General features: G+C 49.2%; 1 protein-coding gene and 1 long non-coding RNA gene across 3 annotated transcripts in view; one reads left to right on the forward strand and one right to left on the reverse strand.

The window, feature by feature from the left end:
• TNFRSF8 (TNF receptor superfamily member 8) overlaps positions 1-13975 on the forward strand; it is a 77116-nt gene that overhangs the window by 29694 nt on the left and 33447 nt on the right. The window contains exons 4-8 of one of the 2 annotated variants that reach the window (XM_042951841.1): positions 2397-2490; positions 2853-3013; positions 4820-4957; positions 5283-5399; positions 12429-12581. In XM_042951841.1, coding sequence (XP_042807775.1) covers positions 2397-2490; positions 2853-3013; positions 4820-4957; positions 5283-5399; positions 12429-12581 — 663 coding nt within the window. The remainder of the gene's footprint in view (positions 1-2396; positions 2491-2852; positions 3014-4819; positions 4958-5282; positions 5400-12428; positions 12582-13975) is intronic. The other variant, XM_042951840.1, reaches the window with a different exon arrangement.
• LOC122227390 lies at positions 12499-13679 on the reverse strand. Its single transcript, XR_006206003.1, has 3 exons — positions 13530-13679; positions 12674-12868; positions 12499-12549 (listed from the first exon to the last, which is right to left on the reverse strand). It is a non-coding gene; the product is annotated as an uncharacterized LOC122227390 (long non-coding RNA).

A 13975-nucleotide genomic window follows, 5' to 3' on the forward strand; every position in this document is an offset into this window, starting at 1 on the left:
TGCCCGGGCGTTTAGCTGTCCTTGTCGGGAGGACTAGGGCAAAGGGCACCCAGGCCAGCTTCGCACGAGCAGTCTCCAGGACGTGACCCTGCACGCGACCCTGCGCCGTGTCCGCCTCCCTCCTCCAGGTCAGACTCCCGCCTGCCCCCTCCTTTCTTGGCCCCACCGGTCTGCTCCCCTTCGGCTCCGTGGATGTGCGGTGCTTCTCACTCCTACCAGGCGTTTGTGCGTGGTGTCCCCTCAGCACATCCTCTCCTCCTGCTCACTCGGTCACGTCCTGCTCAGCCTGGCCTCTCTGTCCTCGCCTCACTTCCTCAAGAGGAAGTGCCATGACTTGTGACAGGTCACATCTCCATTGTGATCTCTCATCACACGCGGTCCTTTTCCAACACGGACGTGAACACCGGTGTCTGTCTTGGTTCGATCAACGCTGGCCTCCCTCCCTGGGCCGTAGATGCGTGAGGGCCGAGGTCATCTCCCCATTGCCTGATCAAGGCCAGGCACAGAATCTTCTCTGCAGAGATCTATGCAGGAGGACGTGGGGGCCCCGGACAGCTCAGTGCTGCGGGTGGGTGGGGCTCAAATCCGGCCCAGTTCTTCCCCGGTCACACAAATGCTGTGCTGAGGGGCTTGCGGCAGCGCGCCACCTGCCAACAGGGCCGGGGGGGGTGGAGTGGAAAGTGCTCTGGGCTGGGCATCAGGTCCCCGGGGTATAGTTCGCCTGCAGCCGTGGGGCATGTTCCCACCCCACCCTGGGCTTCAGTGTCCCTTCTGGGAAATGTAAAGTTGCCACTAGACGGCCCTGGGGGACCTTCCAGCTCTGAAACAATTGCATCTCTGCTAGCATCGGTTTAGAGTTCTGTTCCAGCCAGGGCCCATGGACCCGCTCCAGAAAGGAGGCCCTGTTTTGGTGGTGTTCCTGCAGCTGCCGCATGGTGGCGCCCGAGCCCCCCCTTTGCTGCCCCTAGACCCCTGCTGCCCCTAGCGGTACCATTGGCCACATGCCTCCACGGAGCGTTTAAAAGGTGGCCAGTTGCAGGAGTACGAAAATGTAAAACATCTCATTAATTATCATTATGTTGCTTGTCTACCTCTGTAGTTTAGATATATTGGGTCACATACATTAAATTAATTTCACGTGTTTCTTTTTACTTTTGTAAAAATGTATCTTTCTTTTTACGTTTTAAAAAGGGGTTACTTGGAAATTTAAAACGACAGCGTGATTCACATCATATTTCTATGGGACAGCGCTGCTGGCTGACTTCTGGGCTCCCACGTGGACGCTCCCACAGGGCAACTCTCCAGCTGCGAGATGGACAGTAGTTTCCGCTTTAGCGTCAGCCGGTAGCTAAGCCGCATGGGGCAGCTTACACAGGTGTTCCCTCCTGAAATTTTCAAAACTCCAGAAAGTAGACGGAAGTATCCCCATTTTAGAACGGGGGAAATTGAGGTCCAGGGATGGCAGGTAAATCGCTCAAGACCACAGAGCAGGGAATGTCCGGGCTAGACTTTGAATGTCACACCCAGGCCTTGTCACGCCAGCGCACTCGGAAATACGAGACACGTGAGCATTGTTCAGGTCCCCTCCACTGAAGCCTTCAGATCATAATCGCACACGTGGGACTGTTTCTAAGCAATGGGACAGAGGTCTAGAAGGGGAAAAGGACACGCTGTTCCTGGGGCGTTTACTCTGTATCACGCAGTGTGACGGGCACAGTGAGGACATGTTAGCGGTGGCAGGCAAACTCAGATCCACCTGATGGAAAGTGCTATGCGTTTTTCCTCTTTACCGTGTTTGCACCCAGGATTCTTCAGGAGTCTTTGGGTTGCACGTAACAAAATCTCAAATTTTTTGGCTGATGTAACTGCAAAGTCTGGGGCTGGCTCTGGGTAGTATCAGGCATGGCTGGATCCAGGAGCCCTGTCTTTACCTATTTGTCACCTCTTGTCCCCCAGATCCAAGCTTGCTTCCTACCCAAACCCAGTAGAAAGACGGTTTCTCCTTCCTGCAGTTTCAACAGCCATAATTGAAACCATGATATTGTACCTCATGGGGGTGGCTTGGGTCACGTGCCTACCGCTGAACCAGCTCCTCAGGGTCAGAGGAATCAAAGGGATTGATTGGTCCAAAGTCGTCTGGGTTTACTCCTGGGAGGGTGGGGTGGTGAGTCGGCCTCAGCCCCGTGCACGGATACTGAGACCGGGGAGAGTGTTCCAGGAGAATTGGGATGCCTTAGCCCGAAGGGGAAGGGGTGCTGGGCAGGCACAAACACCAGATGGCCGCTGCGTTTTCCAAGCACCTCATTCCAAACTGTGGGTTGTGGTGCGAAAGAATCTGTTCCTAGAGCCTCCAAGCTCCTCGGTAGCACATCTGTCCACCTTGTGATCCCCTGCAGGCACAGCACAGATGGATACTGTGTGTGAGCGGCCTTCCCCGGTGACCAGCCCTGACCTCGGCACGGGCCCAGAAGACTGCCAGGCGCCCACCAGGTGACTCCCGGCCCTCTCCCTTCCAGCTGAATGTGACATGGGGCTGTCCCAGCCCCCAGGATGCCCAGAGCACAGCTGGGCTGTGGTGTGGGTGGGGTTTGGCCCAGGGTATCAGGACTCCAGGGTGCCTCTCTGTCAACCCCACAGTCGCTTGACCCCCACCGTGTGCCCAGTGTTGCCCGAGCGCACGAGAGAAGGTCTAGACAGCACAGCCATGGCTCCCAGGAGCGGACGGTGGGGCTGCCAGAGGCTGTGGGCTGAGGGGCTGGGAACCCCTTTGCTGTGGAAGCGGTTACCCCTGAGCACAGACCTCCCTGCGTCACCAGGAGGGTTGGCAGTGCCCTTTCCGGCTTCTTTCTCAGCGACACCAGCGCCCAGGCCAGGCCCCTGGTGACCTCAGTGAGCTCCAGTGCCAGGACCACGCTCCTTGGAGGGGGCACTGCCATCACCCCCGAAGATGACTCCAAAATGACGGGGGCCCCCGGCTCTCCCTCCTCTGTGAGGAAGCCCAGTCCAGATCCAGGTAATTTCTCGAGAAGCTTTGGGTTGTTTCCCAGGGCAACGGCGACTCACTGGTAGGCGACCTGTGTGTGGTATTCCGGGCAGGTGGGTCTCTCCTGGTCCAGGGAGAAGAGGGTCTCTAGGTCCCTTGGGGCTTTAGGCTTCGAGGGCCAGAGGGGATAAAGGAAGAAGTCATTCATTTGACAGCTTGGTGCCTGCTATGTGCCAGACACCGAGGTCCTGGCAAAGTGTCTGCTATGTGCCAGACACCGAGGTCCTGGCATATCCTGGTGGATATGACGCCCTCCTGGTTCCTGTGGTGACGAATTAGGGTCTTCACTTCCCTCCTGTTTATCGCTGACCAGTCTTCTGTTGTATGGGTGTATACACCGTGTATATCCATTAGTGTTTGGATTTGGGTTGTTTCCACTTTTGGCTACAATTAACAGTGATAAACAAGTCTTTGTTTTCATGTCTCTGGGGTCAGTTTTAACAGAAAAAAATTTTTAAGTGCATTAATTTATTTTGAGAGAGAGCACGGGGGAGGGGCATAGAGAGTGGGAGACAGACAATCCCAAGCAGGCTCTATGCTGTCAGTATAGATCCCGATGTGGGGCTCCATCCCAAGAACCATGAGATCAGGACCTGAGCCAAAACCAATGGTCTCTGCTCAACCAACAGAGCCACCCAGGTGCCCCGCTGAAGAGGTGTTCTTAATTTTGAAGTCATCACGTGGGTCCATCTTTTCTCTTTATGTCCTGCCTTATTTCACTGAAGTCTCAAAGACTCCTGCATTACTTTCTAGGATCATTACTGTTTTGCCTTTCACGTTTAGATCCGCTGTCTGCCTACCTTTTGTTTGTGGCGGAGGCAGCGGTCATGTTGCAAGAGGCCACATGGATATGCAGTTGAACCGACGCCTTTTATCGAACAAATTGTCCTTTTCCCGCTGATTTGCCTGCCATCGTTGGGGTAAATCTAAGGTCCATAGGTGCCTGGCTATGATCCGGACTTTATATTCCTTTCCGTTCGTTGTCTTTTTGTCTGGTCTGTGTGGATGCCATGCGGTCTCGACTCCAGGAGATTTTCGGTATATGGTGGAACAACTTCTCCATCTCTGTTCTCCAGCCCTGCCCTGGCTCTTCTTGGTAATTTGCATCTCTGCATCGACTTTAGAATCAGCCTTTCAAATTCCACAAAACGTCCCGTTGGGATTTTGATCGGGATTGCACTGAATCTGTGGATCAGGTTAGAGAGAATCCGTATTTTTATAGCATCAAGTACACGGGAAAGCCGTATGTTTGTTCAGACCGTCTTTATTTTTATTTATTTATTTATTTATTTATTTATTTATTTATTTATTTATATTTATGAGGCCTCGCTTTCACGGTCTGTATTCGTACTGAAAATCAAGATCAGCCGTCTTTATTTTTATGTATTTAATTTTACTTAGGTCAGCTTGAACTTCTCTCTCCCAATGATGTTTTATGAGTTTCGATGTAGAACGATTTACATCTTTGTGTTAGATTTCTAGGTATTTGATGTTTCTGATGATGATGACAGTGGTATTGTATTTTTCAGTATTGCGGGTTGTAAGTCTTCATTTTTAGTATTGTTTTGAACCGTGTGAGTAGTCAGTATGTGACAGCCTAACCTGTCACAATAGCAGTCTCATAGGGTTCAACCCAAATGTATAGACACTCAGCTGAGTTTGGTGTAATAACATTATATCCAGTTACCTTGCTAAACTCACTGTGAGTCCTAATAACGTATCTGCCGATTCTTTTGTGGAATCTGTGCACCTAATGATGTCATCTGTCCCTGACAGCCTGGTGTCTTCCTCTCCTGGCCTCACTTCTTTTCTCTCCTTGCCTTGCCTTGCCTTACTGCCTCGCCTGGGACCCCAGGGCCACACTGAGCGGAAGCTGTGGTAGTCGGCATCCTTGCCTCGTGGCTGATCTCAGAGGGAAGTGGCTCCAGGGTTTTGAGGAGGGTGGTGACATGGTGGGGCTGGGGAGAGGGCTCTGGCGTAGTGGCCATGACGGATCGCAGAGGGAAGGGCCTGGAAGCAGAGGGGCAGTTCAGAGGGAGTCAGTGCTCTTTTCCTGTGTGGCTGTAGACACATTCCTTCCCTCTCTGGGCTTCAGGACTCCCTCTGCAGATTGATCTGACACGTGAGGAGTCTGGGCGCCAGCCTTGGAGCTGGTGGTGGCGACTGGGTGAAGAGGTGGTGGTGAATGGGGCCTCTGCCTTGGCGGCCTGGCCTGGAGCTTGTCTGCTTCTTTCCCCAGGGCTGACCCCACAGCCGCCGTGTCCCCAGGGGTCACCTGACTGTCGGAAGCAGTGTGAGCCCGACTACTACCTGGACAGGGACGGCCGCTGCACGGCCTGTGTGAGCTGTGCTCGAGGTAAGGGCTGTGTTCTCCTCTCCAGGGGCTACTTCTTAGTACGGGGTCCGTGGCGGGCAGGGGGTGGCAGAGAAGGTAGGGAGCATCAAGATTTGCTGCCTGGACTCTAGGTTGGCCCCTTGGTGCCTCAGTTTACCCCTCTGGATTTGTGAGTTGGTATCCTCCCTGATGGTTTGCATCCGTTTTTAGAGAGACTTAGTTAACCTGTTTCCTCCAGGGAGGGACTCACATTCATTGAGTTCAATCTTCACAAGACTCCTAGGAGAAGAGGTTATGTTTCTTCTTTTAAGTAATCTCTGCCCAAGGTGGGGCTCAAACTCATGACCCTGAGATCAAGGGTCGCACGCTCTACAGACTGAGCCAGCCAGGCACCCCGAAGGTTCTTTTCTCATCCCCGCTTTCCAGTGAGGTAGGCTTAGGGAGGTTAAGGGCCTTTGCAAAGTTACAGAAGTCCGGTAAGTGGCAGAACTGGAGTTTGAGCTGTGGTCTGACACCAGGAGCTGTGTCCTTTGCCTGCGACCACAAGTGCTTCCAGGAGATTCTTCCAATGAGCACTTTCATTGTTAATTTCTTATTATGCTGAGTGAATGTGGTTTGTGTGCTCTCTGGTGTTTGTTTTGTTTTGTGCGGGTTTTTTGTGAGGTGGGGCTGGGAAATTTGTTGAGATTTCTTGTGCCCTAATAAATGTGGATATTTTTAAAGCCTATTTTTAGTGTGTTTGGAGAAAAATGTGTTTGTTGTGTACAAAACTTTCTACATACCTATTGGATCAAGCTTGTTAATTGTGTTTTTCAAATAATATGCATTCTTTTCAACAAATTTTTTTTGAGTTTATTTTTTTCAGTAAACTCTACACCCATCGTGGGGCTTGAACTTCACGACCCCCGAGATCAAGAGTCTCATGCTCTTGCAGCCGAGCCAGCCAAGCATGCCCCTAGATAATATGCTTTTTTTTTTATTCTTAATTATATTTGTCTCCTTCCCAAAGGTTGATGTCAGAGATGGATGTGTTAAAATCCATCTTGCCTATACTTTTTTTCATCAGATGTTCATTGTGTTCCATTTATTTTTTCTCTCTATATGTCAAAGCTATGTTATTAGGTACAGTGTTTATGAATATTGTGTTTTCTTGGTGGGTTGGACCTTTTGTCAGCGTGAAGTACACCTCTTTAATCCTTATAAAGAATGCCTTAATTCCATTTTCATTTGATATTAATATTGCCATTCTTCTTTGTGTTAGCATTTCTCTGATGTATCTTTTGAGTTTTTAAAATTAATGACAGTGTTGTATGAAATGAAAGTTACAGGCATTCATTATAAAAAATTTGAGCAATACAGAAGTGTAAGGAAGAAGGCCAACTCTGCCTGTTCCCCATCATTGGATGTCTGACTGACACTTCTCTGTGTATATATAGGGAGAGAAGGAGAATGGGAAGATTCATAGCCAGCCAGACTGGACACACGTGGAGAATAGGGATTTAAAAAATTTTTTTAAATATTTTATGTTTTTTTGAGAGAGAGAGCGCAAGTGGGGGAGGGACAGAGAGTGAGACACAGAATCCAAAGCAGGCTCCAGGCTTAGTGTCAGCACAGAGCCTGAGGTGGGGCTCAAACCCACAAGCCGTGAGATCATGACCTGAGCAGAAGTCAGACGCCCAACCCACTGAGTCACCCAGGCATCCTGAGAATAGGGATTTTTAAGAAGTTGGGATCATACTGTTTACAACATTCAAGTGATTGATTACATTTTCTTTTATTTAAACGTATCAGAGGAAGAAGAAAGTAAAACAAAATGATCACAAGAGACAGCACTTTGTAAATAAAACCCTCTAGGGTCCCTGGGGGGCTCAGTCGGTTAAGCATCCGACTTGATTTCAGCTCAGGTCGTGATCTCTTTGTCTGTGAGATTGAGCCCTGCGTCGTCCTCTGCGCTGACAGCATGGAGCCTGCTTGGGATTCTTTCTCTCCCTCTCTCTCTGCCCCTCCCCTGCTTATGTTCTCTCTCTCCAAATAAATAAACATTAAAAAAAAAAAAACACACCTCTAACATTAAGAAGAGGTGTTAAAAATCAAGAAGCAGTTAGGAATCATTTAAGGAACAACTATGTCTTATGGTAAAGTTATGTTCTGTTTGTTTCAGATTTTTGATGGGATATTGTAGATTGGCTTCCTGTCACAAAAAATGAAGTAATTAGCTTGTCACCTCCTTGTCCTCTTCCTGACTTTTATTACTTACGTATTTTTTTTACATCGTTACTGCCTGTGGCATTTATATTCTTTTTCTGTAACCCTCAGTCCCTTGGCATGTTAGTATTAGTTTGCTATTTAAACTTATTCACTGTGCATTATGAGCACATTGACCACAGCTTCTCCATTCCTGATTTTCTCATTTTGATTTATTGATTGGTTAGTTAGATTTCACTGACCTTGGGATTTATCAGTAAGGACTCATCTTTGCACATCCGTCAGAGGATTCTTTTATGTTTGAGAATGTTTCTTGCCTTTATATTCCACAGACAACCTGGGCAGATATATGATTATTCCTGGGCCCTGTGTTCTCCAGAACTTTGTAGACATTGGTGCATTGTCTTCTCATGGTGAATATTGCTGGGGAGGGGTCTGCTATCTGCCTTCTTTCTCCTTTGTAGGCGACTGCAAGAACAATTCTTTCTTTATCCTTAATGATAAAAAACTTTGAACCAGACTGTGCCTTGATATTAATTGTTTGGAAATAATTCTGGAATGTCTTTTTTTTTTTTTTTTTTAAGTTTTTACTTATTTAAATAATCTCTACACCCAACCTGCAGCACCTGTAGCCCCAAGATCAAGAGTTGCATGCTCTATCGACTGAGCCGGACAGGCACCCCTGGAATGTCTTTTTTCTGTCTGCACGTTTAGTTCTTCCTTCATTTCAGGAAAATTGACCTGGAATTTAATTTCTTTTTTTTTTAATTAATTTATTTATTTTGAGAGAGAGAGAGAGAGCAAGTGGGGGAGGGACAGAGGGTGAGGGAGGGGAGAATTCCAAGCAAGCTCTACCCCAGTGCAGAGCCCAGTGCAGACCTCGAACCCATGAACTGTGAGTTCATGACCTGAGCCAAAATCAAGAGTTGGACTCTCAACCGAGTGAGGCACCCAGGCGCCCCTGGATTTTTATTTCTGCTAAATACATATCTCAATGTCAACTTTATGGACTCTAGTTATCCTTCCGTTTGATTGTGTTTGCCTTTCCTCCCTGTTTTATTTAATTGCATTAGTATCTTTGTCTCTTCACCTTGCATTCACAGATATTTTCTTGATCCTTTCTCCATGCTGTGAACTCTGTTTTGTTTCTCATGTCTTCTGCTGCTTGCCTCCCGGCTGTCGCCAGGGCTCCTAAGGCACTGCTAATTTATTTATTGGATATCTGTGCGGTACATCTCAGTTTGCTTTCTTTAGCTCTCTAGTCTTCCTTCTTAGCCCATCCTTTTTGAAGATCAGCTTTTCTTTGAGCTTTTCCTTTGCCAAACTTCTATTGTTCTTAAGTTCCTTTATAGTGGGGAGCATGCTTGGGATGGCTTCTGTTTGTTTTAGACTGGGTTCTCTGTCTTTCCAAAATATATTTCTGTTTCTTTTAGATTTTCTATTTCTTTTCCTGTCTTCCCCGTCCTGGTACAGTGTGACTTCTCCTTACATTCCCCCCACCTACCTCACCGGGCTCTACTTGGTCCTTTCTGCTCAGAGCTTCACTGGGGACCGAGTGTTACTTACAAAAAAAAAAATGCTGTAGTAAAATATACATAACATAAAATTTAGTGGCACTTAATACTGTAGTGAAATGTACGTATATAAAATGTATCATTTTGGCATTTGGAAGTGTCCTGTTTAGTGGCTTTGGGTGCATTCCCATTTTAGGGCAACAAAAACAATGTCTAGCTGCAGCACTTGTTCTTTCGCCCCAACTGAAACTCGGTTCCCATCAAACACTAGCTCCTTAATCCCCCCTCCCCCACCAGCCTTGGCAGCTCCCAGTCTACTCTCTGTCTCTGTGAATTTGACTACTCCAGGAAGTTCATACGAGTAGAATCGTAACATATTTATCCCTGGTGACGGCCTCATTTCACTTAGCATAATGTCTTCAAGGCCTGTATCATGTGTCCGAAGCGCCTTCCTTTTCAAGGTTGAATGATACTCCGTTGGATGGATCCACCCCGTTTGGTTTATCGTTCGTGCCGATGAACACTTGGGGTGCTTCTGCCTGTCAGCTATTGTGAATACGGCTGCTGTGTACCTGAGTCTACAAGTGTCTGTTCAGGTCTCTGGCTTCAGTTCTTTTGGGTATCCTTAGCAGTGGAACGGCTGGATCCTGTGGTAATCCTGAGTGTTACTTTTGAAACTGATTTTAGGAGTCTGAGGGCCTGGGTGGGAGGCCGAGTGCAGCCAGAGATGGGTGTCGTCCTTGCTGGAGCAGGGATCTGCCTTCCCTTCTGTGAGATCGTCATTACCAGAGCTCCCGCGGCTGCAGAGAGATGTACCCACTCCCGGGGTCTCTACCGATTTCCACTGGGCCTGCCTGCCCGCCCGAAAGTTAGCCAGTCCAGCCCCTTTCCCACCTTTGTTCAGGCTTGTGATAATTATGTTTGGCTACTACTCTGGGGTTTAAAACCTTTTTTTTAAGTAGGCTTTACGCCAAGCGCAGAGCCCAGTGCGGGGCTTGAGCTCATGATCCTGAGAGCAGGACCTGAGCTGAGATCAAAATCAACCAAGCCACCCACGTTTTTACATGAATTTAACAGGGGCGTCCACTGTTTGTCCTCAGCCGGCCTGCTTCTCTCTTAGATTTTCTACAATTCTCAGGATTTTATTCTCTCCTTGGTACTGCTTCCGGGGTGCAGGCGAGAGTTAGGGGCTACAACAGTGCAACCACAGCAAGGAAGAGAGAGGTGATAGAGCCTCCTGCGATGGTTTTAGGGGCCAGGCCTGGGAGAAGCCCTTATCATTTCTGTCCACGTCCCATTGCCAGAATGCCATCATATGACCCAAACCAAACTGCAAGGGAGTCTGGGAAATGTAGTCTTTCTGTGAGCCCACTGGAATTGGTGAACACAACATTGTGCCCGGGGGGGGGGGGTTCTTTTCATGGCTTCCGTTTCCTTTGTGCCCTTCCTTGAGCTCCAGGGGATTCTGTTTTATAGCTGCCGATTCCTGAGAATATTGTACGGATTCTAACAGCTCGTTCTGTTTTTGTTGTTGTTGCTTTGTTTTTTGTTTTCTATTACCTGCTTTCTCAAGAGTTTTTTTGAGTTCGGAGGTCTTTTTGCTTGGTGCTGGTTTTCTCTCATGGGTGGTGACCTCTAGTTCTGCACATCCTGTCTGATGACCACGGGGAGGGGTTCTGTTAAGCGGCTGATCTTCTGGGTCTGCAGGCTCCCTTCTTCCCAGGTACGACCAGCCAGGGCACTGTCCCGTTACCTCCCCTGAGAGTCTCCTGGGGGAGATGCTTGGCTTCTGGGTCTGTGGCATCAGTGGATGAGAAGTGTGGGGAGACCCCGTGGGGCACTGCCCATCGGCTTCCCTGGGGCCTGCCCCTGCCCTCACCCACTTGGAGACTGGAGTACCCCACCCCAGAGCCGCTCCCAGAGTAATCCTCTTGGGTGTATTCTGGGCTTTGGTCTCCTTCTTCCATGCGATCCTATCTGCCTTCCATATTCTAGGAAGTCTTCATTGCTGGTTGACCAAGGATGCCCTGTGTTGCTTTCCAGGGATGTGTGCATTTGTTAATTACTTATACCGGTGATGTTTTTTTCTCTTGAGATCAAATTCACCATTGTTTTCTTTTAAATTCATTTTAATTACACTCTTTGCTTATTTATTTGTTTTTGAAATAAGTTCCGTGCCAAACATGGGTCTTGAGCTCATGACCCTGAGATAAATAGTCACATGACCTGCCAACTGAGCCAGCCAGGAGTTGGTAAAATTCACCATTTTAAAGTGTGCAATACAGTATTTATTTATTTTTTTTAATTCACAATGTGGCACCACCACCACTATCTGATTTCAGAGCATTTTCGCCTCCCCCAAAAGAAACCCCTTCTCTCCCAATTCACTCCTTCTTCCATGCCCTTACAGTGACTCATCTACGTTGTGTCTCTATGGATTTGCCTACTCTGGGCATTTCATCTAAATGGAATCATGCAATATGTAGGTTTTCATGACTGGCTTCTTTGACTTTGCAGTGTTTTCAAGGTTCATTATGTTGTAGTACCAGTCATTCCTTCTTTTCTTTTCTTATTTTAGTGCTCATTTATTTATTTGAGAGAGAGAGAGAGAGAGAGCAGGGGTGGGGTAGAGAGACAGGGAGAGAGAATCCAGAGCAGGCTCTTTGCTGACTCAGTGCCCAATCCCACAAACCTGTGAGATCCTGACCTGAGCCAAAATCAAGAGTCTGATGCTTAACTGACTGAGCCACGCAGGCACCCCCTGGGTCATTGCTTTTCACAGCTGAATAATATTCCTTTGTATGGACACACCACGTTCTCTTTATCCATTCATCGGTTCGTGGACATTTGGGTTAATCTACTTTGTGGCTGTTATAAACAATACTGCTGTGATCATTAGATTTAGGGCTCTCCTCCTAACCGTGACAACCACTGATCTTTTTAGTGTCTTTGTTTTTTCCTGAACGTCGTGGAGTTGGAATCACACAGCATGTAGCCTTTTCAGATTGACTTCTTTCACTTAGCAATATGCACTCAAGGTTTCTCCGTGTCTTTTTTGCCCATTTTAATGGGGTCATGAATTTGTTTTTAATATGATGGTGATGACGTCTGGGGATATGAGCGGGGAGTGGAGGCTGCCTCATAGGCCCCACCTGGTCTCTTGCCTTCGTTGCAGGAACCCTCTGGAGAGAAGGGCTGGGTGTGCGGGCTCCCTGCCCGAGGGGAGGCCAGAATGATGTCTTGTCTCACATGCCAGGCTGTCCCTGAGGGGTCCCCGGATCCCTTCCCCGGTCCTCCCTCTGTCTCCCATGCCCGTCTCTGTGTCCCTTAGACGATCTTGTGGAGAAGATGCCGTGCTCAGGGAACTCCTCCCGTGTCTGTGAGTGCCGCCCTGGCACGTTCTGTGCCACATCAGCCACCAACTCCTGTGCCCGCTGCATCCCCCACACCGTCTGCCCGAAAGGGATGATTGTCAAGGTCCAGGGTAAGTATCCCCACCCTCAGCCCGGCACCGAGACCTGTGCCAAGCTGTACCCCGCCTCCACCACCGTCCCAGATCTCCAAGTGACCTCTGACCTTCTCCTTCCTCCTTCCTGTTGGACTGACAGGTCTCCTTTCGAGAGGCTGTGGGTGTACCATTTACTCAGAGCCCCCCGGCCTCTTCCCTGCACTTTGGGTCCCAGGCTCGGAGAGACCCTGGTGGCCTGAGACACAGGCCCGGCTGGAGGAGTGTTGGGTTAGTGGAGACTCGGGGCAGAAGTTCTCTGATGCCTGAAAAACAAGAGCAAAACTCAAGTCTTCTGTCCCGGGACTTTCCCAGGGTATTGGGGCCGTTTTTCCCAACTCACAGTCGAGGCATTGGGAGTTAGAGGAGCCGAGGAACTCGGATTTCTCTTCCAACTTGCTGTGTGAGTTCAGGCAAATGCTTGACCCTCTCTGAGCTTCTGATTTTGTGACAGTACAAGGAGGCCAGAAAAGAGGTAGGAAAAGAGGCCAGGAAAGAGGTAAGGGCCACAGATCCGGTGCAGGTAGTATTGAGGGCACGTTTCAGAGGGAGGTTGGAGAGTGGGTGGGCTCTGGACCATGGCCCACTGGTGGTGCCACAGCCACACAGGCCGGGAGGCTGCAGGGTGGAATCAGAGAGCTACACCCATTCGGGAGAAAAGTGCCCAACACTGAGCCCATGACGCTCCTTGTCCTCAACTGGTCCTTTTCCAAAGCCCAGGCCTTACCACCCTCTCCCCCGACAGCCCATCCTTCCCTCACCCCCACAGCCAGCCTACCCCCAGTCCAACAGATTTTGCTCCCCAATTCTGTCTCCCGTTCCCACCCCCATTTCCTCCTGCCGTTCCTTGCCCATGGCTGACAGGCAGAGCCACCCTGCTTAACCAAATGTGATTTCTCTCTGCCTGTCTCTCTCACCCCCACACACCTGCCGTAAAAACACTTCAGTATTTTCTCGTTTCTACAGCGATAATGACATGGTCCTTTGGCAAAAGAGAACGGGTGTTTGGAGGGATTTCTTTAATTCTGCTCCCGTTGGCATTTCTGGGCTGCTGGTTTATCGGGCTCCATGTCTGGGATCTATGAACAAAGAGAAACCCCAGCGGACTTGCCACCGTGTCCTTCCTAGGGTTCCAGGGGCTACCCTCTCCTCTCCACTGTTCAGAGCCTTCTTTGTCTCATGCATATTTTTATATGTATAAAGCACATATATGCGTGCTTTATACATGTGCCCGGGCGTTTAGCTGTCCTTATCGGGAGGACTAGGGCAAAGGGCACCCAGGCCAGCTTCGCACGAGCAGTCTCTAGGACGTGACCCTGCACGCGACCCTGCGCCGTGTCCGCCTCCCTCCTCCAGGTCAGACTCCCGCCGGC

This window comes from Panthera leo, chromosome C1 (assembly GCF_018350215.1).
Source record: "Panthera leo isolate Ple1 chromosome C1, P.leo_Ple1_pat1.1, whole genome shotgun sequence".
NCBI classification, from domain to species: domain Eukaryota; kingdom Metazoa; phylum Chordata; class Mammalia; order Carnivora; family Felidae; genus Panthera; species Panthera leo.